A 25,747-nucleotide genomic window follows, 5' to 3' on the forward strand; every position below is an offset into this window, starting at 1 on the left:
CAATGCTCCCCAAAGTTTAATTGCATCACTACCCGGTTTAGGACACCCCATTCGGATAGAACTCTCAAGCTAGGCAATCTCATAAGCCACTGGCAAGCCTGTGGAAATGTACCCATTAGCGGTCCAAAAACTATGGACAGGAGAGCAGGATAATAAGATGTACATGGCTTCGAGTAGAATGGACTCTCAGATGCATACTAAAAAGGGAAAACATACTTGGCAGGGGACTCGCATTGCCTGTCCCTATACCAAGATAAGCAGAGACACTGTATTGATTGGAGAGGAGGGCAAAGGAGGTAGTTCTATACTAGTTTTATACTAGCAGCAGTGAACCATCAGTGCTCTTTAGCAAATACAACTCTAATATGTAGATTGTATTTCTTTTTTTTTTTTCAATTTTTTTTTATTTATGATAGGCACACAGTGAGAGAGAGAGAGAGAGAGAGGCAGAGACATAGGCAGAGGGAGAAGCAGGCTCCATGCACCGGGAGCCTGATGTGGGATTCGATCCCGAGTCTCCAGGATCGCGCCCTGGGCCAAAGGCAGGCACCAAACCGCTGCGCCACCCAGGGATCCCGGTAGATTGTATTTCAATCACCATATTGTAGTCTCCTTATTTGTCTTTCTCTTATTCTCACCTTTTTTCTTTGAAAGATCCTTTTGCCTCCTATGGAAAAATTTCTTAGAAATCCTATGACGTTTAGATTTATTAAAGTGAACTTATGCATAAGTTCAAATATATATATCTCCACATATATATATCTTCCACCTCCAAATATATATATATCTTCACATACTTATCTTCCCCCTGAAGTTTTTGCCCACTGAGAACTGTACTCTATATTCACATAGTTCCCCTCTGTCACCAAGACAGTCTTTGTCTTTTAATTGAGAAGTTAGCCTATAATCTTACAATTTGTTTTCTATTTTTCCTATGTATTCTATGTTCCTTTTCATGCCTTTCTTGTTCTCTCTCAGATTAAATAATATATTTTTATTGTTCCATTTTCTTTTTTATTAGGCTTAAATACAAGTAAAGATTGAGTTTTGTCATCATGCAGTACTGAGGATATTTAAAGAATGTGATGCAGATTTTGATGACAAACCCAAAGAAGAACTAAAAAAAATGCTTTGAGAAATGGCAGTTTTATTAGAATAAATTACTTCCTAAAGCGAGTAATTTAGAAAAGAAAGGAGGGCAGCCCCGTGGCTTAGCGGTTTAGCGCCACCTTCAGCCTGGGGTGTGATCCTAGAGACCTGGGATCAAGTCCCATGTCGGGCTCTGGCATGGAGCCTGCTTCACCCTCTGCCTGTGTTTCTGTCTTTCTTTCTCTCTCTCTCTCTCTCTCTCTCTGTCTCTCATGAATAAATAAATAAAATCTTTAAAAGTAATAATAATAATAAAATAAAAAAGGAAAGGAGAAGATAGTCACTTGGATGTAAATGTTCTGGTAGGGTTCCTTTATAAAACATCAGCAACATTACTTCTGTATTAGTTTATTTTCAGGTATTGGAAAAGACTATGTCTTTTAGCAATTGAATAATTCTTTAGAAATTAGGTCATAAAAGGAACAAAAATGAGATGTGTCTATATATATATTAAACTATGTATATTTTTAGGATTTTATGTGTGATTAGGTAAAGATAAAATAAAGTGTCAAAATTTAACCATGAAGCAGTATGGATAAAAAACTATCAATTAATTAAAAACAATAACACTTTAGGTAAATGAATCTTTTTTTAAAAAAAGATTTTATTTACTTATTTGGAGATAAGGAGAAAGAGCACAAGGCGGGTGGGTGGAGGGGAAGGCGGAGGGAAGAAGGGTGCAGGGAGGGGCAGAGGGAGAGGGAGAAGCAGACTTCCCACTCAGCAGAGAGACCAACAAGGAGCTGGATCCCAGAACCTGGAGACCATGACCTGAGTTGAAGGCAGATACTTAACCCCTGGTAAATGAATCTATTAAATAATTTCTTTACACAATATAATGGATATGGTCATTAAACGGCACTACAAAGCTCAAAGGTACATTAGTAGATTAAGCTTTTATCCTTTTCTTAAACTACTATATCTCATCTGCATATCAGCTTATCATAATCAAAAAGACTGTCAAGGATAGATCTTATACATTATAGAACTTATAGCCCCCTTGATATTCTAGGCAACTATTTAATTATATTTTACTCTCTGTAATTTTCATTAAAACTGGTTTATAAGTTTTACTTCACAAATAACAACTAAGTAAAGATCTCAGGTCCAAAAGTATAAGAAAATATGCTTAGAGAGGAGGACAGAAAATGATACACCATGATAAGATTTAGAGGTATAACCCCAGTTGTGATGAGAGCATTTTTTCTTCCCATTTCTCTGCTTTAATAGCATTAGTGGATCTTGGTGGTTTTTTTTATAGCAATTTGAGGAAAACTAATAAAGTCATACTTGTCAATCTTCTATTCAAGGACTTTTACCAGTTGGTGCTGCTCACTGCTCCTCTATAATATATCCTTCAGTTATACTTACACCACATTGCCTTCATTAGTTCTTACCTATATGTCTTTTGCCAGTGGTTTTCACACAGGTGTTCTATACCATTACTGTACACCTTAAAATAAGGTGGTATTTAATGAATATTAATCTAAACTCAGTGCTTACATTTTCTAGAACTCCTTCCATAATAACAATAATTGTCTAGTAGGAGAGAAAAATGTTATACAAATAGTCATTCATGTAAATTTATAATTACTAACTATGATTAGTACTGAAAGTCCTAGTTAGTAGGAAGGGGAAATTCAAAGGTTAGCAGAATAAACGAAGCTTCAACAAAGCTGCTCAAACTGACAAAACACGTGAGAGGAGTTAAAGCTACTAAATCTTAATCAGGGCAGCCCCAGTGGCACAGCGGTTTGGCACCGCCTGCAGCCCAGGGGGTGATTCTGGAGACCAAGGATCGAGTCCCCCATCGGGCTCCCTGCATGGGGCCTGCTTCTCCCTCTGCCTGTGTCTCTGCCTGCCTCTCTCTCTCTCTCTCTCTGAATGAATAAATAAATAAATATTTTTAAAAAATAAATCTTAATCATTCCTTATTCTAAATCATCCCCCCACATTCTGTATGAACTGATGTAATAATTTGCATATTGATATGTTTGCTTTGTGATTTGTTATGTGATTTCATATCCCTCTGCAAGAGTAAGATCTTTGTTTTGTATCTTTTACACTTCTACTAGAACTCAACCAGTAATTGATATGCAGGAATTATTCTTTGATAATTATGACATCATGCCAAAATGTGTCACAAAAATGCCACTGACAAACACAATTTTAGAAGTAAAATATGATAAAGTCAAAGCCAAGAGTTATGTCAGGTAATATTATTTAGTCAACAAATATTCCAGTGAGTTTTCCTTAAATGAAAAGCCACAGTTCTGTTTGAGGATTCATCCTCTTTATATGCTCATGGAGGATATCCCCTGATCAGCTTCATTGGGTAAATCCTCAGTGTCTAACACCAATGATGGTAATTATATTTCCCTTGTCCCTTGCATTAAGTAATCAGCTTGTGATCCAATTTTGGCCAATGAGACATGAAGCAAAGTCATCTGGGGAAAGGATTTTTGCCCCAGTAAAAAGAAACAAAGGGGTACCTGACTGGCTCAGTCAATAAAGTATGCAACTCTTGATATTGAGGTTGTGAGTTCGAGCTCCAATTTGGGTGTAGAGGCAAAGGAGACCGGACTCAGAAAAAAAAAAAAAACCAATTTGGGGGTAGAGATTACTTTTAAAAATCTTTTTAAAAAGAGAGATATAAGGGGCAGCCCTGGTGGCTCAGTGGTTAGCGCCGCCTTCAGTCCAGGGACTGATTCTGGAGACCCGGGATCGAGTCCCACATCAGGCTCCCTGCAGGGAGCCTGCTTCTCCCTCTGCCTGTATTTCTGCCTCTCTCTCTCGCTGTGTCTCTCATGAATAAATAAATAAATAAATCTTAAAAAAAGAGAGAGATAAGTGATCAAATATCCATTTTCTTTAGTCAAACATTGTTGAGTGAACATGCAATGAGCCACCTTGTGAATAGGAGTCATATCCAAAGATCTAGCCAATATTCTGAAGATGGCAGAGAGAAAGATACAAAGGACCAGGTTCCCTGAAAACACTGCTGAAACACTGAATTTAACCCTAGAACTGCCCTGCATCTGAGGTTCTTGTTATGTAAGATAATGACTTCTTCATTTTTAAAGTCATTTTCAGTTGAGTTTTCTATTACTTTGTGCTCATAGTAGCTCACCACATAATCAGCTCTCTAATCACAATTGCTTTACTTTTAGTTTTATTCAAAACCTTTACTAATTTTATAATGAGCTAAAGTATAAGCTATTATGGTATTTTCTAAACATTTTACTTTTACTTAATCAGGAACATTTCACCAGAAACTTCAGCATAAGCATAATAATGACACAGTTTTTTTATTTCCCTGCTCTTCGAAACACAAAGCATCCTTGGTGAATTTAGATTTCTATGGCAGAAATCTGCATGTGGCTAATAATTCTATTCATAAGTAGGAAGTGTGGCTACTTTGACAGATCATGGCTCAATAACAAACATGCAGGTCTAAGTCATCACACAGTTTAGATATGAATTCAACAGCAGGATAATGACAGTTGCCAAGGATTTGTACTTGCTGTCGCTTCATACCAGTGTTGGCTGTCAAAATGTCTCTTTTTCTTATGCAGAAGCCATAGATTTTTTTATGGATAGCAATTACTTACAATATACAATGAAGTACATCAAATCTAACAACCACTCTTTAGCCCCTTATTATTTGGTAGTCTCTTTGTTAAATGTAGTCAACCATTTTCATCTAAATTATTTATTTATACTATATATTTGACAAGCATATATTTCTTGCTTTTATATTCTTATGGCATTTAAACCTTCCTGAAGAGTTATGTTTTTTTTTAACATTGTCATTTGTAAAGCTTATCTTTATTCTATTACCATTTTAATGGTAATTAAGTTCTCTAATTGGAATAAATACAAATAAGAAAACGTAAACATAAGGGAAAATGACCCTAAGTACATTCAATAATAAGTCATCAGCTTAAAATACTGAAATACAACTGATAAAAGAAATAACCTCACATATGTTTGGTGAATTTAACCTTGTATAAAATCTCTGAAGTATATAAAGCACAAAAATTTCATTAAACTTCATCATAACCTTTTTCCAACTTGATGAAATGAATAACCTAAAGATATAAATAACTTTCTACAATTACTAGATAAAATGTGATTTAAACTTTTTCATAAAAAGTAAATAATAAAAGTGAACAATTTCTCTCAAATTTTATTTACAACACTAGAAGAAAATATATTTCTAGTTTGGCCTAGAAATTTAGGTAAGGGTATCCCAATTGCAGAGCAATTTCCAGTTATTTTACAACACATACTATGTCAGATTTTTACTTGCAATTTGATGATTGAATAATAAATAAAGTATTATGTTCAAGCTACATATATACCCTATAGGAGATATTCAACATCTGTTAAATTAAACTTGTTTACTTGTACAGAAGGAAATTCTAAACAAGAAGAGCAATTTCTCTGTGTAATGGATTCATCTGAGTATAGGATCATCCCATCCAAAGGAAAAAAAGAATAATTCTGCTTATGCAAAAGTAAAAACAAGGTACATCTTAAATCTAAAACCAGAGGAGGTTATAGATACCATATACAATATTTCCAGAGGAAATCTATGTCTTCAAAAGGAAACAATATAGTCTTTTAACATTTTAAATGGAAATAATATATTAATCTATATTAATCTATAGAGATTTTGTTTTTGAAAAAAAATTGGAAAAAGTTATGAACTATGCAAAGTGTAAATTGTTCAGAATGAAGGTAGAGCACTGAAGGTGCTACCTTGCTTCCTTCACTGCTGCTGGCTTTCCTCACTTCCTTCTGCTGCCCACTCCATGCTGGGAACTCTTCTTTAGAATGACAAAATTGCTAAACTTAAACTGCCCCTGGAAAAGGCAATGTGATCAAATTTTTCTATTTAAAAAAGAATCTGAGATTCATTCCAATTTAAAATATCCAAGATCTAGGTCTCCTGGCTGGCTCAGTTAGTATAACATGCAACTCTTGATCACAGGGTTGTGAGTTCAAGCCCCATGTTAGGCACAGAGATTACTTAAAAAAAAAAAGTAAAAAACCATATCCAAGATAACTAAAATGACATTAAAAAACTGAATGAATAGTTTAGGTGCTGTTAGTCTCCTTGAAAGTAAGATTTGTCTGAAAAACCAACCCATATAATATATAACAAAAAATTATTGGTAATTAACTTTTAAAGCTGATTTAAGTTCTCATTTAATGTACCAAAAATAATTTCTCCTGCAGGGAACTAGAAACGTTGGCAACACACTCAGCTGCAAATAAGATTTAAAAAAACTATAACTTTCTGTTACAAAAATCATGAAATTACATCCTTAGATGATCATCAGCTAAAAATCATTAAAATATTTTATATGTGGGGTAGAAAATATATTTTTTAAAACATTCTCTTAATTTTAAAATGCAACTTTATTTTATTATTTTTTAAAAGATTTTATTTTATATATTCATGAGAGACACACAGAGAGAGGCAGAGACATAGGCAGAGGGAGAAGCAGGCTCCGTGCAGGGAGCCGGTGTGGGACTCCATCCCATGTCTCCAGGATCACGCCCTGAGCTGAAGGTGGCGCTAAGCCGCTGAGCCACCTGGGGTGCCTGGAAATACCTTCTATAAATATGACAGAACTATCCATAGATACCTGTTATCAACAAATAATTCTACCATCCGTGTCTCAAAGTCTGGTACCCTGTTCTGGATCACCTGGTACTACCTCAGACTACAGCTAGGTAGGCAAAATTTCCTACTGTGCTGCTCCCCTGGAAGTAGCTATAGGAATTAGGCTAGATATTTCCAACTAGATATTCATCTGACCTCCTAGGGGTAAGTCATAAAATGGGAGGATCAGAACTTCTTTGGCACAACATGTTGAACTCATTTACACTGTTGGTGATTAGTTTTCTAATCTAATAGGAACTATTAGTTTCCTGTGCGAGGAAGGATCCTGGCACAGCAGCTTTCACTCTGTTAGAAACAAATATAGCAGAGTGACAAAGAAAAACCATTGAAAGAACACAAGAGAGAAGAGTGGATAATGTGAATACAATATAGAATAAATTAATAGCATCAGGTAATAACATGAGAATAAAGTGACCAGTCACCGTATGGCTGCAATGAATGGATTTAATACATGTAGGCATATTTTGTAAAACGTATAGTGTGTGTAGTGAAGAGAAACATAATCTCTTGTTGTATAAGTAAAGGAACAACAAATTGACTATATTTTAATAATTATTTCTCATAAAAAGATCACAAAGATGGTAGAAGAAAGGTGGCAAGGAAAACAAGAATGAGACAAGAAAAGTTTTAACCTCAATCAGGGGGAAAATGTCTTTACTCATAGAGAAAATTGCCTCTCTCTGATAATCATATTAATGCCAACGGATCTTAGATTACCATTAGCCTTTATGAACTTGACGTCTTTCAGGTTGAAACTCATCATTTTCTTTTTCATGAAAGTAAAAGATCTCTGGGCATTGTCTTTGACTTTCCATTTGATTACCAAGAAAAGGTTTACTTTGTTTTCTAGGTACATCATAATCAAAGTTGATGGTAATAGGTAATAGTGACAGAAATGAAGTTAGGATTCAGACAAAGAAATATGAGTAACACATTGAAATAAACTATAAAAAAATGACAGTAGGAAGGTGATTACATGAAAAGATTGACATTAAAAAAGGACAAACCCAGAGTTAAAAAAGACTTAGAATCAGAAAAAGAAAATGAGAAAAAGGAAAGAAACTGTATAAATGAAATTACAGTTAACTCTAACATAAAAAATAATCTAAAAATACACAAAAGAGGGCAGCCCGGGTGGCTCAGAGGTTTAGCATCACCTTCAGCCCAGGGTTCTGATCCCAGGGACCCGGGACTGAGTCCCATGTCAGCCTCCCTGCATGGAATGGAGCCTCCTTCTCCCTCTGCCTGTGTCTCTGTCTCTGTCTGTCTGTCACTCTCTCTGTGTTATATGTTATAGATGGGTAATATGTTACACTGTTATATTACCCATTGTTATATTGGGTAATAATGTTCTAAGAGATTATCTAGGCATACAGCTAGTACACTATATAAATAACCTCAAGCACTGCTAATATGCACAGAAGTCAGAGAAATAAAGCAAAACAAAAATTAGCTAAAAGTATAGATTTCACTTTTACTTAAATTTACCAACACACACACAAAAGTTTTAAGATATAAATGTAACCTGGCATTTTTATAGGAGATTAACATAATCCTTAATTTATGAATATTTTCTTCAATGCTCTTATAGTATAAGTTTTCCATGTAACATAAAGACTCCGACATCAGGGCAGCCCTGGTGGCTCAGCAGTTTGGCTCTGCCTTCAGTCCGGGGCATGCTCCTGGAGACCCGGGATTGAGTCCCACGTCAGGCTCCCTGCATGGAGCTTGCTTCTCCCTCTGCCTGTGTCTCTGCCTCTCTCTCTCTCTCTCTGTGTATCTCTCATGAGTAAATAAATAAAATCTTAAAAAAAAAAAAAAGACTCTGACATCACATTTAGCCAGCCAAAAGCTTATCAAAATCTGATACGGTGCCCAGGTAGCACAGTGGGTCAAGCACCTGATTCCTGGTTTCGGCTCAGGTTCATGATCTCAGGGTTGTGAGATTGAGACCTTCATTGGGCTCTGTGCTGGGTGTGGAGCCTGCTTGGGAGTCTCTCCCTCTGACCCTCCCCTATCTCTCCCACTCCCTCCTGGTGTGCTTTCCCTCTAAACCTAAAACTAAATGGATACAGTGCAGGTTAAGTGTTTAGCATGGTGACTTGGCATAGAGCAAATATTATCTGCCCTGCCATACCATTTTTATCATTTTGCTACTGTCCGAGTCAAACTCAGGGATAATTTATGTTTATAGCATCATCTACGTTTTTCCTTCCCATAAAATAAAAGAAATTGAAGGGTTCTAACCCAGGCAACTATCTTTATAGCCCACCACATTCCCAAGTTATTATTGACATCATCTCCACAAAATATTGAGCATTTATATAGACAGCATTCTACAATCACTTTATCTCCTTCAGAATTCAGATTAAGCTGCTGAAATAACATTCTTACCTTGGTAGATCTTTGGAAATACATTTGTAAATTGGGTGAATGGTATCTCCATTGAAGGTGCCTTCAGCATTGTTCTGCTGTGATACCTCCATGGCTCTAGTCAAGGGTGATAAAGAAGACTGAGAAAGGGATGCTCCATTGTCATCTTTTTCTCTTTTTGCCATTTTCAGCTAAAAATGAGGAAGAATATTAATTAAGTTAAAAGGTAAAACCATCCGGGGTTATGAATTGATCCTGGATCTTAATCACAATTTATTTCTCATCATGTTTGAGGCTATGCAGCAGTTGCTAAATAGGTCTCGTGATGAAAAAAACAGATGAAAGCTTAAAGGAAAACAAAAGTAGGACTCTAAGTCTTTGAATGGTATAATCCTGGGGCACCTGTGTGGCTCATTCAGTAGAGCATGCCACTTTTGATCTCTGGGTTGTGAGTTTGAGCCCCATGTTAGGTGTAGAGATTACTTTTTAAAAAGATATTTGTTTGAGAGAGAGAGAGAGAGGAAGAGAGAGGGAGGGAGGGAGGGAGGGAGGGAGAGGGACCAGCAGATGTGGGGCTCTATCCTACAACCCTGAGATCATGACTTGAGCTGAAACCAAGAAGCTGATGTTTAGCTGACTGAGCCACCCAGGTGCCCAGGGAATGCAATTTTATTTTATTTATTTATTCATGAGAGATACACAGAGAAGGCAGAGACCTAGGCAGAGGGAGAAGCAGGCTCTTGCCTCTGTATATTCTACTTAACCTCCTGCAGGTAGGGAGCCTGATGCGGGACTTGATCCTGGAATTCCAGGATCATGCCCTGAGCCAAAGGCAGCTGCTCAACCACTCAACCAGCTGAGCCACCCAGGCGTCCCAGGGAATGCAATTTTATTTTATTTTTAATTTTTTAAAAAGGGTTTTATTTATTTATTTATTCATGAGAGACAGAGAGAGAAAGAGAGAGAGAGAGAGAGAGAGAGAGAGGCAGAAACACAGGCAGAGGGAGAAGCAGGCTCCATGCAGGGAGCCCAACGTGGGACTTGATCTCCAGGATCGGGCCCTGGGCTGAAGGCTGTGCTAAACCGCTGAGCCACTGGGGCTGCCCCAGGAATGCAATTTTAAATAGGTTTTCTCATTGAGGTGATAAAATATTGCCAAGGACTTAAAAGAGGGTCTTTGTTGTCTGTAGTTGAATTGAATCCTGAAACTCCTGATATTCCTTGAACTAAATTGCTTTCCAGAAAAGCAAGTTAGCTAGTTAGCAAGTTGCTAGACTTATTGTCAATTAAGCATACGGAATATCGAAAGAACTATAATATAATTTATAGTCACAAGTATTATGGAGAAATACACACGTATAATATATAAGATCATTTCTCCCTTTTCCACTTTCTAGCTATGTGACCTTGAGTACTATACCCTTTCTGAGCTTCCGTACTTTCATTTGCAAAACAGGTTATCCACATGGTTATGAGGATTAAGTAAATAAAGTGGAGAACGTGAAAGCATCTGGCACAGTACTTGGCACATAGTAGACATTCATGTAATGTTAGATGAATCCGAATTTATATCAGAATAAGAAAAGGTATCTCTTTCTCCATAGTTTAATAAGAAAAGGTGCTATTCTCTGCCCAGCACTCCTCTGGTGTTCCAACAGAAGACTAAAGGGCTATTGGCCTTCATACTCTCCCTACCCCTTTAAGCATCTCACAGCAGGAAGGGACAAGGTTCTCCTCTCAGGCTTCCATAACAACCACTGCTTGTTCAATTCGTCCATAGGTTGAGTCTTCCTAATTGAGGAATGCTTTTATAAACAGCTGAAAAACTCCAGCTGTTAATAGCGAGGCAAAATTATGTGATTAGACAGTAAATCACCTTTGACTGCCCTGGTGTGTTTATTATAATTATTGAAACCTAAGAAAATCTGCACCAAACTATTAAAAAATATCCCTTGAAATATAGTAATAGTTTTACTTTTTATGTATTCATAATTACAATCCTAATCTTCACCAAAAGAGATAATCATTTTAGTGATAGGTATAGTTTTATTTTCCATGTAAAAATAGTTTTAGGATGCCTTTCGGTAGAATAAATTATATAAGTGCGAAATCATTACCATTATTAAATGCAATATTTCTGCTGTAGCATTACTATAAAATCAGTGTTATCCTCACTAAAAGTGGAACATATTAACAGGTTAAGTAGACTATGCGGAATACAATAGGTTTGCAGATAACATTCATGCACATCGCTAATTAAAAGCAATTGTTAATTAGAAATTAAAGAAATAAAAATGTGTTAATTTTCATTTGACTCACACTATTACAATATTTTAGCACAGTACAGGTAAAGGCACTGCTTATGTTTTAGTAACACATGCATAGTTTATTTACTGACACATGAAAAACCACTTTTTTACTTTCCATCTCTTAATCATTTGACATGAAGATAAGCTTCTCACTCATGCCCACCTCTAGATCTGTTCTTCCACTCTTTTTTTTTTTTTTTTTAAGACATTCAAGTACACATGGTTCTAGGCCTGGACTCTGGAGCCAGAGTGTCTGGGTTTAGCATCCCACTTACTAGCTGTGACATCTTGGATAAGTCACACAACATATTTCTGCATCAGTTTCTTCATCTATAAGAAAGGGTTAATAATAGTAGCCACTTTATAAAGTTGATGTGCTGGCACATAGTAGGTACAATGTATCAGGTACAGAAGAGAAAAGACATGATAGTCTTCAAGTTGGGATACTAACTACCAAAACCAAAACAGTACATGGGGCATGCAGGTGTGGATAGTTGTAAGCAGATCAATGTCCAGATCTTGCCTTTCACATATATGCTTTCCTAAAGAAAGTCTAAAAAAGACTTTCAAGCATAAAAGATAAAATTTTGTAGAAGAAATGTAGTGGAAATAAAAGTTTAAGGAGAAACGAACATATGTAAAATTTCCAGCTATTGAAGAAGAGACGGCTAATGTTTTTAATGTTGTAGTGCATTTAAATCCCTGTAAGAAAAAATAAATAAATAAATACATCCCTGTAAGTATTCAGCGCTGGGTCCAGAAATGTACCATGATTGTGTGACATCTGATTATGCCTGAAAACAAGGAATCTATCAAAGGCAAGTGAGGTGTCTTAGAGGTCCAACTCTTGATTTCAGCTGGGGTCATAATCTCACGGTCGTGGGACTAAGCCGGTGTCGGGAACTGTGCTCAGTGCTGAGTTGGCTTAGGATTCTCTTTCTCCTTCTCCCTCTACTCTTCCCCTGCTTGTGCTCTCTTGCCCAATAAATAAATAAATAAATAAATAAACAAATAAATAAATACTTTTAAAAATGGCGAATAAAATAACCATTTTATGCGTGTGATTTAAAAAAAATATTATCTTTTAGAAATACAAAACAAAGTATTTTTAAGTAAATATGATTGAGATTTGCTTTAAAACACTCCTAAAAGTAGAAGGGGGTATAAATAAAAATAGTAGAAAATTTATGGTTAACTTGGGTTAACATGAGGGTTTACTATTTTTTACTGTGTGTTTGAAAATGTTCACAATAAAATTTTTTTCAGATTTTATTTATTTGAGAGATAGAGAGAGATAGTGAGAGAGAGCATGAGCAGAAAGAGGGGCCAAGGGAGAGGGAAAGAATTTCAAGCAGACTCCACACTGAATGTGGGGTCTGACACAGGGCTCTATCTCACACCTGAGACAAAACCAAGAGTCAGATGCTCAACGGCCTGAGCTACCCAGGTACCCTATGTGTTCACTATTTCTTATGAGTGTCATCATCCCATTTGTTTCCTTATCTTGTACAGCAGAATTGAATATTCAAACTCACATTATATGGTGTCTTCTAGTGAGCTAGAGATACAAGGAACAAAGGAAAGCATGAACGTGGAAGAAAGAAACAAGACAAGAAGTATGGAAATGCCATCATCTTAAAAGTAATATTATATCTAGTAATTCCACTACTGAGTATTTACCCAAAGAAAACAGTAATTCAAAAAGAAAAAACTGGAGTCCCATGTTTATTACAGCAATATTTACAAGAGCTAAGATATGGAAGTAACCCAAATGTCCATCCATAGATGAATGGATAAAAAAAAGTAATGGGATATTACTCAGCCATAAAAATGAATGAAACCGGGATGCCTGGGTGGCTCAGCAGTTGAGCATTTGCCTTTGGCTCAGGGCCTGATCCTGGATTCCCAGAGGATCGAGTCCCACATTGGGCTCCCTGCATGGAGTCTGCTTCTCCCTCTGCCTGTGTCTCTGCCTTTCTCTCTCTCTGTGTCTCATGAATAAATAAATGAAATCTTTAAAAAAAAAAAAAAAGGCTTCAAGTCATTTTTCTCTAGTTTCCAGAACACATAGTTTGTACATATTTAATGGGACAAGGGTCAGAGTTAACCTCCAAAGATGAGTCCCAAGCAATGCATATTTGGAAATCCTTATATAGAGCTCTTGGCCATATTTCACCTAGTCAGAATGCATACCTGTCCTCTGAAGACTATTGTAACATTCCAGCAGTGGAATACCTTACTTCTGGTCATCTGCGTTGGTCTCACTGATTTAACTGCTATTAACTTGTCCCAAATGCTGAAACAGTCTCTTGATTCCACAGAAGCCATTATACCTTGTGGTTGTACCCTCAGATATATTAAATATTGTCAAAGACCTTATTAGGAGACATGTGGAAGGCTACCCTACATAAAATGTACCTTTTTGGTGTTGTATAAACATGTAAAATATGTATTAATCATCTAGATTGCTAATTATAATTTTTAAAATAAAATTTTCAGCAATGGAAATGTATAGCTTACTGTAGAACATACTATTTTTCTAATTTTATAATTTAATAGTTGTATTTCAGAGGATAGCTGTTTTATCAAAATTTGTTTTATAAATATAATTGTTCAGGGCAGCCTGGGTGGCTCAGTGGTTTTAGCGCCACCTTCGGCCCAGGGCATGATCCTGGAGACCCGGATCGAGTCCCATGTCTGGCTCCCTGCATGGAGCCTGCCTCTCCCTCCACCTGTGTCTCTGCCTCTCTCTCTCTCTCTCTCTCTCTCTCTCCCTCTCTCTGTGTGTGTCTCTCATGAATAAATAAATAAAATCTTTAAGAAAAAAAAATCATTGTTCAATTGGGGGAAAAAAAGTGAGAGGGTTAAAGATTGGAGTCCCACCCAGACTCTCAAATAAGTTACTTTTCCTGTTGGAATGTTTTGTCGTACTACTATACAAACTAAACTTCCTAGGATAAACCCAGCCAATGAGCTTTTGCCTTATTCTATGCTACCAGAACAATGGTTAGCAGAACAGTTCTTGCATATTATTATCAATTTATTATCTAGTCACACATTGTTATGATAAACAAATCAAGTTTACTTAAACATAAAGAAGACATCTTTGTGGTCCTCCAAATGTGTTTTCCCTAAAATCATTTTGCTAATTCCTGATCCCATCATTATTCCATTCAATCCATCAAATGTTTATTAAATACCAACTATTCCCAGACTAAAATAGACAATAAATTCAATGTTGGACAAGAAAACATTATTTCTCTACTAGCTGAATTTTCATTACTGAATATAAACACATTTTTTACTAACTTGTCCTATTAAAAACAATCTGATGATAATAAAATCTTTTAAGATTTTATTTAAATCTTAAAATCTGCCCAATAATCGGAATTATTACAGAAATACCCATATTAAGAGTAGAAAGAAAATTCTAAAAAAAGAAAGTCTCATAATTTCTCATCCTTGGAGTGAGCCACTATAATTGTTTTAAGGCTTTCATCTATGATTTTACATCTATGTAAAATCTATGATTTTTAAAAAAGATTTATTTATTTAGGGCAGGCTGGGGGCCTCAGCGGTTTAGCGCCGCCTTTGGCCCAGGGCCTGATCCTGGGGACCTGGGATGGAGTCCCACATCGGGCTCCCTGCTTCCGGAGCCTGCTTCTCCCTCTGCCTGTGTCTCTGCCTCTCTCTCTCTCTCTCTCTCTCTCTCTGTGTGTGTCTCTCCTGAATGAATAAATAAAATCTTAAAAAAAAAAAGATTTATTTATTTGAAAGACAGAGAGAGAGCATGAGTGAGCATGAACAGGGGGAAGGGCAGAAAGAGAATCTTCAGTGGAAACCAACATGGGGCTCAAACTCATGACCCATGAGACCGTGACCCTAGCCAAAACCAAGACTTGGATGCTTAACCAACTAATCTAGGTGCCCTGAGATATTGCCTTTCCTTTAAACAAAAGTGTGACCATATTAAATATATAGTTTATATACAGTTGTGTTCACTGAATGAGAATATTTTTATGTTATTAAATATTTGTTGAGAACATAATTTTTTATTTTTTAAAATATCTTAGCTAGTTGCTTCAAATGCTTCCTGTTGTAAATAAAGCTGTGGTTTTCATATGCACCTTCGACCTTACCACAGAAAAGTTCCTAAACTAAAAGAAGTTTTAGAAGTTAAATTCCCAGATCAAAGTGTATGAACAATTTTAAGGCTGTTCATGTATATTTCCAAATCGGATTTCTTTTTAGAAATGTACAAATTTCGCTGGGTGGCTCAGTGGTTTAGTGCCTGCCTTAGGCCCAGGGCTGATCCTTGATCCAGGATCAAGTCCCACATCAGGCTCCCTGCATGGAGCCTGCTTCTCCCTCTGCCTCTGTCTCTGCCTCTCTCTCTCTCTCTCTCCCTGTGTCTCTCATGAGTGAATAAATAAATAAAATCTTTAAAAAAAAGTACCAATTTCTAAAGCTACCAGAAAATAGTATACGAACACTTATCTAATAGTATTCATTACTAGAATAAAATATTATCTCTTAACCTGACCAATTTTATAGTTATTTTCTAACTGGTAGTGAAACTTTAATTTTTAAAACTATCATTATTTAAATTTTTAATTATATTAATACTCAAGGAGGAACATTAAGGGCTAATCAGAGATTTTAATGGACTTTATTTTAATTTTACTCAGAAACCATTCAATTAAAAGAATTCCTAAAATATGGAATATATATGTTAAACTTCTAGATATTTTAAAGATAACTGAGTTCAAAATATCTAATTAGCCCAAAAGCCCCTTTCCCATATACTTATGAGAACATACCCAATTATCTTGAAAAAGGCAATTAAAATTACTATTAATAATCTTAATACTAGGACATGTTATAATTCATTTGATAATTACATTTCCCACAAAGATACTGTCAACATAAACTGTGAAACTGCAGATCCATCCTGTTTACAAGTATCAGAGACAATATGCTCACTATTCTGTTGTACTTAAATGTTGTATTGCAGTTTTTCTTAACAGGTAATACGTGACATGAAACATGTCTGATTTTATGCTTCTTAACTTCCATTCTGATGTTTAACATTAAGAAAATATATTTATGTATCACACATGTCAAAAAATAATTTAAATAAACTAAGAAAAATAATAACAATCATGCCTTTCATTTCACATGCAAAATATAAATCTTTTATTCATAGATATCAAAGAACCATCTGCAATCAGAAATGGAAACCATTTATATTTTCTGATTTGTGTAGGTAATGTTAAATATCTAAGTGTTCTTATTTTAGATTTTCAGAAATTTGTTATGAATCAAAATATTAAGTCATAAAAATAAGAAAAATCAAGAGATTACCTTTTAAGATTGACTCACAAGAACACTTAAAAATTCATTATTTCTATTGTTTATTCTATTTTAATAACAAGTAAAAAATGTAATTATTTTGATTTTAAAAACATATACCAGAAAAGGTGCCAGGCTGAAGTTTACATTATTTATTGCTATTTTTCTTCAAAAATATGCATTAGAATAAATATTTTTCTAAGCTTCAAAATAAATACAGTACATGGTTCTGGCGTATTTATTTTTTTTTGAAAAGGTGCTCTGAATCTTAGACAACATAAATACTAGGCAGTGTGGTGGTTGCCATAGTAACAAATAAATAGGAGCATAAAAATACATTCCCTTTTCAAATGTATACACTTTTTTCATAAATATTCATATTTTATAGGTAAAAGATTATTCAACTCTTGCCTTACCTTCCCTTTTAGAGAGAGAAACATCTAATTCTTTAGAAATTAGAAATAAAAAAATTATCATGTAGCAATAGAGCAGGTTCAAAAAAGTTTTAAAATGCTATATGGGAAATCTTAAGGATGTTTATGTCAATTTTCCAAAATGAAGACAGGAGAAAAAACTGCTTTCATTTTATATTACTTTAATAGTCATGTCTTTAGGTAAGGATGAAATTGCTTAAACTTCTTTTCCTCCCAAGCATGAAATTCCCCTTTATTTTGCATAAGTTTATTATTCACATGCATTAAATGTAGCACTTGACCATGGAAGGTTGAAAGCTTTGTTGATCAGAAAGAAGTCCAAGAAATTTAATACAAACCCATGAGCTACTACTTGAATAAATGATCTGAAAATTTTTATGCCAATGTTCTAAACTGGAGTTCAAAGAGTTGCTTCTTTTCTCCTCCTCTCTCATTAAAACACAATCTTCTTGTTTACAGATAGCCTAGTAGTCACAAAAAGTATATTGATAAAATGTTCTGAGTTTTATACTTATAAGCCACGAGGATTTATTATACATTTTAAAGGGCTGGAGAGGGGCAGCGTGATAAGTCATGACGTCAAGTTTGAAATCTTTTGAAAAGTACTGACGTAAGCCACCAAAACAGAATAGGAAGACTGCTTAACTATTACTGGGAAACAAATCCTTCAAGTACAATTACATTCATTTGGACTTCTAATTTGTTTCAGTAACAACTACCATATAACATTCTCCTAGAGTGAGAATTCAGAATTTTAAAAGATCGCCATCTAGGCAGAGTGCCAAATAAGAGGTGACAAAGCAGTGCTGTGGGGCTTCTCTTGTGCGAACTCCTTGATGGAGAAGCCATGTACAGTACTGGCTGAGGACTGACTGAACCAGCCTGTAAGAGGAGCATCCTCATCAAACATACATATGATCCTACCCACTCTTATTGAGGAGAAATCAAGTTTTTTCCTGGAGGAGACAGTAAATTTAAAGTTTAAGAAGTCCAAAAAATGAATTAAGATATTAGTCAAATATTTATGAGTATTGGAATAAAATAAGTTATACAGATGGATGTGACTAGTGCAAAGAAAAAAAAATCATCATCTTGTTATTCCTCTTCTCAATATTTTAAAAAGATTTTATTTATTTATTCATGAGAGACAGACAAACACACACACACACACACACACACACACACACACACACACACAGAAAGAGAGGCAGAGACACAGGCAGAGGGAGAAGCAGGCTCCAGGCAGGGAGCCCGACATGGGACTCGACCCGGGGCTGGATCTCAAGGCTCCAGGATCACACCCTGGGCTGAAGGCGGCGCTAAACTGCTGAGCCACTGGGCTGCCCTCCTCTCAATCTTTTTTTTTTTTTTTTTTTTTTTTAAGGTTCGAGAGTGCTTTAATGGGGAGCGCTCCTGGGCGAGGTTCCATGACTCGGAGAGGTGGCCAGAGACAGGGAAGTCGCCCCTCTCAATCTTTTAAACTGTGTCCCACTCCTTGTACTATCCTAAAGTAGTGGGCAAATATCCCTGGAGACTGGGAAAGGGAAAACATACCTATCTTTAAAACAAGGGGAAAATGAGTTGGCAATTAGACAGCTTAGTTTAACCTGGAAACATGCAAAAACAAATTAAACAATCAATTAGCAACACCTAGAAGGGCATAAAATACTGGAAAACAACCAGTAGAGTATCTCAAAAGCAAATATGCCAAATGGACTTAGTATCTTTTTTCTGATAGAATGACAGGTCAAATTATTAAGAAGCGAATAGTGTAGTCTATTTCAGGGTTGTAAGCCTTTTTATTCTATTCTCTAATTCAAGATAAGCAAAAATTATTAAGAAGAAAAGAATGTAAAAACTGTCTTCATTGCTAAACCAATGGCTATTTCCTCTCTCTTGAGGATCTGTTTCAAAAAAGTCTTTATTGATGACTAGTCATTTCTTTTTTTTTTTAAGATTATTCATGAGAGACATAGACGCAGAGAGACACAGGCAGAGGGAGAAGCAGGATTCCTACAGGGACCCCGATGTGGGACTTGATCCCAGGACCCCAGGATCACAACCTGAGCAAAAGGCAGATGCTCAACCACTAAGCCACCCAGGTGTCCTGATGACCAGCCATTTCTTAACCACCTTTTTATTTAGCTCCACCACATAAGATCCCTAAGATGTCTCAAAATTTGAAGGTTTATTTCCTTAATTTTCTTTCCAATTTGTTGATCCTTCTTTTCCCTAGAGATCTTAAATGACATGTTGCTTCAAGTAAGTGATGCTGCATTAGGACATGATGTAAGCCCATTTTAGGTAGAAGCTTTGAAAGGGAAAGAAAGAATGCTTTGTGAATGACATTAGAAGGATTTTCTATGACTAGAAAAAGTGATAAGTAATGGAATGGTAATTAAATGGAAGTGCTCATAGAAACCCTCAAAACTTTAATAATGTGAAGAATAGCTGTTATTTGGTTAGAAGAGGGAGATATGTAAAGACTTCCAAGTGTGTAGAGTCAAGAAATGAATCCAGTTTTCAAGGAGAGAAGTCTTTGTGACATATGATCAACCAACTAATTACACAAGAGAGTCAGAAGCATAACTATGGTGGAAAGAGGCACCAGTTGAAAAACGAAGTAAAAAATCTGGTCTCTATTACAGAATCAGACAAGAGCCAACTGCTATGTTGAACCAGCCTGCCTATGGTACCAGGAGAATTATTGTTCCTCGTTATGTAACTAATATCCTTCTTTTCCCAGCTTCTGTTACTATTTAAGTTTATATACCTTAGGAAGAAAAAAATTTGATCTCTGAATTTTGTTCGACCTTAACTCTTTTTCTAACCCTAAATACTATGTAAACAAGCAATCAGAGATGCTGCCAAGCTAGAGAGGGAAGAGTGTACCTTGCATATTATCTATGCAGGGTAATCAAGAAGGAAATGGGTAGAAGCCTTGGTGGCTCAGTTGGTTGAGAGTCCAACTCCTGATTTTGGCTTAGACCAGGTGTTGGGATGCTAGGATTGAGCCCCACCTTAGGCTCAGCGGGGAGTCAGTGAGGATTCTCTCCCTGTCTGCCTCTCCCTGCTAAAATAAATAAATAAATCTTAAAAAAAAAAAAAGGAAGGAAACGGGGGCAAGTAACAACTCCAACCTTCCTCTCTTATATTCTCTCAACACAAAGCAGTCATGTCCTTCTTTCCCAATCTCAACTTACAACATTCCAGATAAAATTGACTTCAGTTTATTAGTAAAAAATACTAAGAACAGGGAGGAATACTTATATTTACCAAGCCAGGACTGTAATCAATAATTTATTTTGGGCAACCTGGGTTGCTCAGTGGCTTAGCACCGCCTTTAGCCCAGGACGTGATCCTGGAGTCCCAGGATTGAGTCCCACATCAGACTCCCTGCATGGAGCCTGCTTCTCCCTCTGCCTGTCTCTCTGCCCCTCTCTCTCTCTCTCTCTCTCTCTCTCTCTCATAACTAAAATTTTTTAAAAATGTATTTTAATAGCTGAAAAAAATAATCATGCAGATTCAGAAAATATAAAGGCAGTGCACTGGAATGGAAAGACCTCTGGAACTAAGCCAAGAAATTCTGGAGCTGTGATCTTAGTTTTGGGCCAGATGTTGGGTAATTCCTAAACCTTCTTGGGCTCATTTTCTTTAAGAAAAGACAAGGAAGAATGATAGTACAGGCAAACTAAAGTTCTTCTATCTGTAAAGTAAAAGCCATTTAGTAGAAGATCTTTCATATAGGGGAGTTAAGGCAGTATGAAAGAAAATGCAAAAGATGTGGACTCACCTTACTTGAGTTTGAATATTGCCTCTGTCCCTCCTAAGACTTATTTCCTTATTATATGACAATAGTATCTGCCCTATCTACCTTACAGAATTGTTATACAGATCAAATGAGGAAATACATGAAGTGTGAAAGTGCTTATTATTTATAAACATTAGTCCTCATTTTTGTATTTAGTTCTGCATCCTGCACTAGGAAAGAAACTTTAGACAAAGTAGCATGTGTTCCAGGGACTCCTTGTTATCAGAGAAAATGCACCATTTATAATTTATAATTTAGGAGTATCTGTTTCCTCAGCTGTTTATTTGCTAAGAGTGTCACAGGGGGACAGCCCAGGTTCTTAGGAACTCAGGTATCATTGGAAAAATATGTAAGATTTCTAAACCAACTCAAAGTGGAGACTTTGGCTCATGTCAAATAGCTATGTTGGTTGGTGATATGTTAGAAGTAGAACAAGAGGGGGGGAAAGTAGAAAGAGAAAAAGGAGAATTGGCTGTGCTGTAGAAGGAATAAACTTCAAGTCTAACACTAAGATAAGGAATATGAGCAGAAAGGAGTTGAGGACACTGTATATCACCAGTCTGATTCTGTAAAGTGTGCTAGTTGGACCTGCCTTATAGATGAAGGAGGTCCTAGTAGACAAAATAAACAGGGAGGTCATCAGACATAAAGAAGAACACATTTGGAAAGCTTAGCCAGTGAAAATATTAAATTTGGCTACTAAATGCAAGGATCTTAACCTTTTTTTTTACAGATAATTTGCTTTTATCATTATCCTATCTGAATTTTCACTGAGTAAATATGTGCTAAATTTCAGATGGCTCTCAACTTTTCAGAACATAAAAGTTCATCTGTGAAAGCCTGGCACTTCTACTTGATATATATAAAATGGAAATAAAATATAAATAGTCAGAGGCACCTGGGTGGCTCAGTGGTCATGCGTCTGCCTTTGGCTCAGGTTGTGATCCCAGAGTCCTGGGATTGAGTCCTACATCAGGCTCCCTGCAGGGAGCCTGCTTCTCCCTCAGCCTATGTCTCTGCCTCTCTCTGTGTCTCTCATGAATAAATAAAAATCTTAAATATATATATATTTATATTATAAATATAATATAAATTTAAATATATAAATACATATATAAATAATCAAATATAAAATCAGGAGAATGATTTCTAAGATTCATATAAAAATTCATTTTTATTGATTTATAATCATATTATCATATAGATTATGATCTTCATAAATAAAGGTGGACCCAGGATGGCATGCCTCTCTAAGAGATTGTATGCCATGGAGCAAACCACAGCAAAAAGGTAAAAAAGGACTGAAGCAAGGCAGAGTCTCATTAGTGCAATGAAATTTAATTCCATTCATTGAGTATGTATTGATAACCAACTAATGCCTATGATTAGAGAGACATCAAAATATAAATTAATTCACTTTGGTAAAATTAATCCAAATTTCTAATGATTTCACAAGCTGTAAGCTTGCCAATTCTCCCTGTACTAAAGATTATTATGTAGTTTCCGAATCAATCTTTGCTCCAAAAGTCCAAGGCTGGGACCCAGGTAACAATAGCACCTGAGTCCTAACAACAGCTGAAGTAAGACACCGGGGAAACAGCATATACCATGGACTGGGGCCAAAACAAATTGTTAGAGAGAACCTAGAAAAATCTTCTTTTACATCTTGTTACACCTTCTTATCTTACCTCTTTCACAGGATTACCTGATTTTACCTTTCTAAAGGTAATAGTATATTTTTCTCTGTATTGATATATCTGAATATTATATGTATACATATATCAACAAATTCACTATCTCATTTTTTAAAGATATTATTTTTAAGTAATCTCTACAACCAACGCGGGGCTCAAACTCACAACCCTGAGATCAATAGTCACATGCTATACCAACTGAGCCAGCCAGGTGCCCCCACCAACTCATTTTTTAAGTTAGATTTTTAAAATGCTGAATTTAAATAATATATGTATATTGTGCTATGGAATTTTTCCTTTTATTGTACTGAAATAAGAAAAGTGATTTATATTATCTCAAATTAAAATAAAAACTAAAATTTAAGTTAATATTCATAGAGACTAACATTTCAGATCAGGGTTTATACTACAGACAAAGACAAAAATCATACAGTCTTTCAAATTAATATATCTGACTGTCTTTCTCTAATGCTCCTGCTTCACCTGCAGCACATCAGACAAGGTAATAATTTATGATAATCATATGAAAATATACAATTAATATTCATCACCTCTCATTCCTCATCACTTTAGATGATCAGTAATGCAGAGTGAAAATGCTGTCAGATTTCTAATTGCTTTGTAATGGGCTTGAAACAGGGAAATCATTAAAGGCAAACAATCTGTCATTTGTCTGTTACTTTATCTATCACACAAAAAAACTCATTAAAGAAATTGCTAATGAACTACAAAAGACTATACTCATGGTGCTTCTACAGTAGATTAACATGTATTAGTATGAATTGCTTAAAATATTTTAAAAATATGGTACTTTGTGGAAATTCATCAGAAAACATCTATTCTTCAGTATATTTTTTAAGCCGTGTGGTTTCATTATTTTGGCATCTAATCCATCATTGCAGAAATCCCTTTAGCATATAAGATTTGTTTTTCATCAGTCTCTAAATAATTCAACTGAAAGGTTGCAAGAAGAAGCTGAAATGCTAAATGTGTTTATTATTAGTAAACTGACACAAATAAAAAAAAATAGTACTATAGGAACCCTAAAGCTAAGTAAAGAATATATCTCAAAATTTTATTTTTACCTTGATATTTCCATGGATTTTGAACTGAAGTTGCAATGTTTCATTCATTTTAATGCTATCATTATAGAAAAATTATATTCAACTATTAAAATAGACTCTAACATTATTAAACTCTGCATATTAACAAATTTGGGATTTTGAATATATTAATACTAAAATGTTTCATAATATTATATCATATAATTTCAGAAGGGAAAAATCATTTCTTTAAATGATCACATCAAATTTTATGTCTTTATTAATGATACCTTTGTATATGAGATACTTAGTACTAAAAGAATCTGTAATAATGACACTAATCTAGTTTTAAAAATAAAGAGGCATATAAACAAAAAAATCTAATAATGTTTTGTTGGTTATACAGTCCAGTTGAATTTTATTTTTGAAAAAAAAATGAGTGATCATGTTTCTCATTATGCCAATGTTGAACTAAAACATGAATTTATTTCCTACAACAAAACATAAGAATCTTAGTAATAAAGTCAAACTTTAAAAAATATACAGACCTATTCATAGCTATTGGAATATACACAAATTTAAAAGCCTAAGTGCAATGGCATGTTTAGCTGGGTGCCATGGTTGAATATAGGAGTTAATTCCAAGCTAACTTCCTAAGGTTCCATAACACTCTGGAAACATCTTCATTATACTCTCTAATTGACTTAAACAGACTTCATATCAACTGTTTAACACATTTTAACCCACAAATTAACACCCCTTGATCATTCAGATTAACCTTTCTTCTGTGAGTCAATTACATGACAAAAATAAAATAAACTTAAAATATTCAGTTTTAAAAAACTAAAATGGAGAAGAATGCTTTTAAAAAAGAATATAAATGCATATTACTACATTGTTGAAACAGATCATCACTAGGTTGCAAATTTCAAGGGAATTGGAAAGCTCACAGAAAAGCCAGGGTGGTCATAAGAACAAAGAGAAAGAGGTAAAGAAGTGAATAAGGGAAATAAGTTTATTTATTATGATTACTAAGGAGAAACAAAAGATGGATTATAGACGGTATCTTTAATCGGTTCATGGAATGATTAAAACATAGATGTGAAGAAAGTAATAAGACAGGAAGAAAAATTTCAGGTAAGATAAAGACCTCTTAAAGGTCTGAAATAAGGTTGAAAAAACATGGACACAATTTGAAGTTAAAGAACAAGAAAAACACAGCAACAGGTGTGCTGTCAGCAAAAATATTTACCTCTTTGTCTCTCTTGCTTAGTGCATTGCTTTGCTCAAACTCAATAAATAGTCACTGATAATTACTTCTGAAAAGACAAAAAGAAAGAATAGATCAAGTGAAGACAACAAGTGAGGGGGAAAATGTAAAAATGAAAAACCATTTCTAAAAGACGAGGTATTTAATAGGGCTGATTCTCAATACCATGTAAAGCTTTATGATGATATGCCAAGAAAAAGAAAGTTTCTTCAATTTTAACCATCCCTTCCTTTCCATTAACACTAAGTATTTAAAACTAAATACTTCCATGTGTTACTCTGTATCAGCCTCATTTTGAGTCCAGGATTTCGGTCATTTAGGTCATCTGCCTTATAAATTAATAATTGTCACAGCACCTGCATTTCTTCTAGCATAGCACTTCCTACAGTTACTTCAGTTGCTTCTTTGTCTATTTACCCAGATAAACTCTAAGCTTTTACAAAGCTCTAGGCAACTGTTTTGTGTTTCCTGTAACAAATTGTGGGACGTATAGTGGACACTCAATAAGTGGTTTGTTGATTGAATGAAGAAGTGAATAAAGGCTCTTTCTGTACTTGTGTATGTGTTTATTTCACCACTAGCTAATTCTTGATGGTTTTCCTATCTTCTCAGTAGAT

At 35.3% G+C, this 25,747-nt stretch overlaps 1 protein-coding gene across 5 annotated transcripts in view; it reads right to left on the minus strand.

Annotated features, from left to right (window-relative positions):
• The window catches only part of DCDC1 (doublecortin domain containing 1), a 455,963-nt gene that overhangs the window by 425,130 nt on the left and 5,086 nt on the right, over window positions 1–25,747 (minus strand). For 3 of the 5 annotated variants that reach the window (XM_072759029.1, XM_072759033.1, XM_072759030.1), the window contains exon 3: window positions 9,239–9,408. In XM_072759029.1, the coding sequence (XP_072615130.1) occupies window positions 9,239–9,408 (170 nt within the window). Of the gene's footprint in view, window positions 1–9,238; window positions 9,409–25,112; window positions 25,180–25,747 lie in introns of all 5 variants that reach the window. The other 2 variants (XM_072759031.1, XM_072759032.1) reach the window with 1 other exon arrangement.

This window comes from Vulpes vulpes, chromosome 5 (genome assembly GCF_048418805.1).
Source record: "Vulpes vulpes isolate BD-2025 chromosome 5, VulVul3, whole genome shotgun sequence".
In the NCBI taxonomy this organism is placed as follows: Eukaryota; Metazoa; Chordata; class Mammalia; order Carnivora; family Canidae; genus Vulpes; species Vulpes vulpes.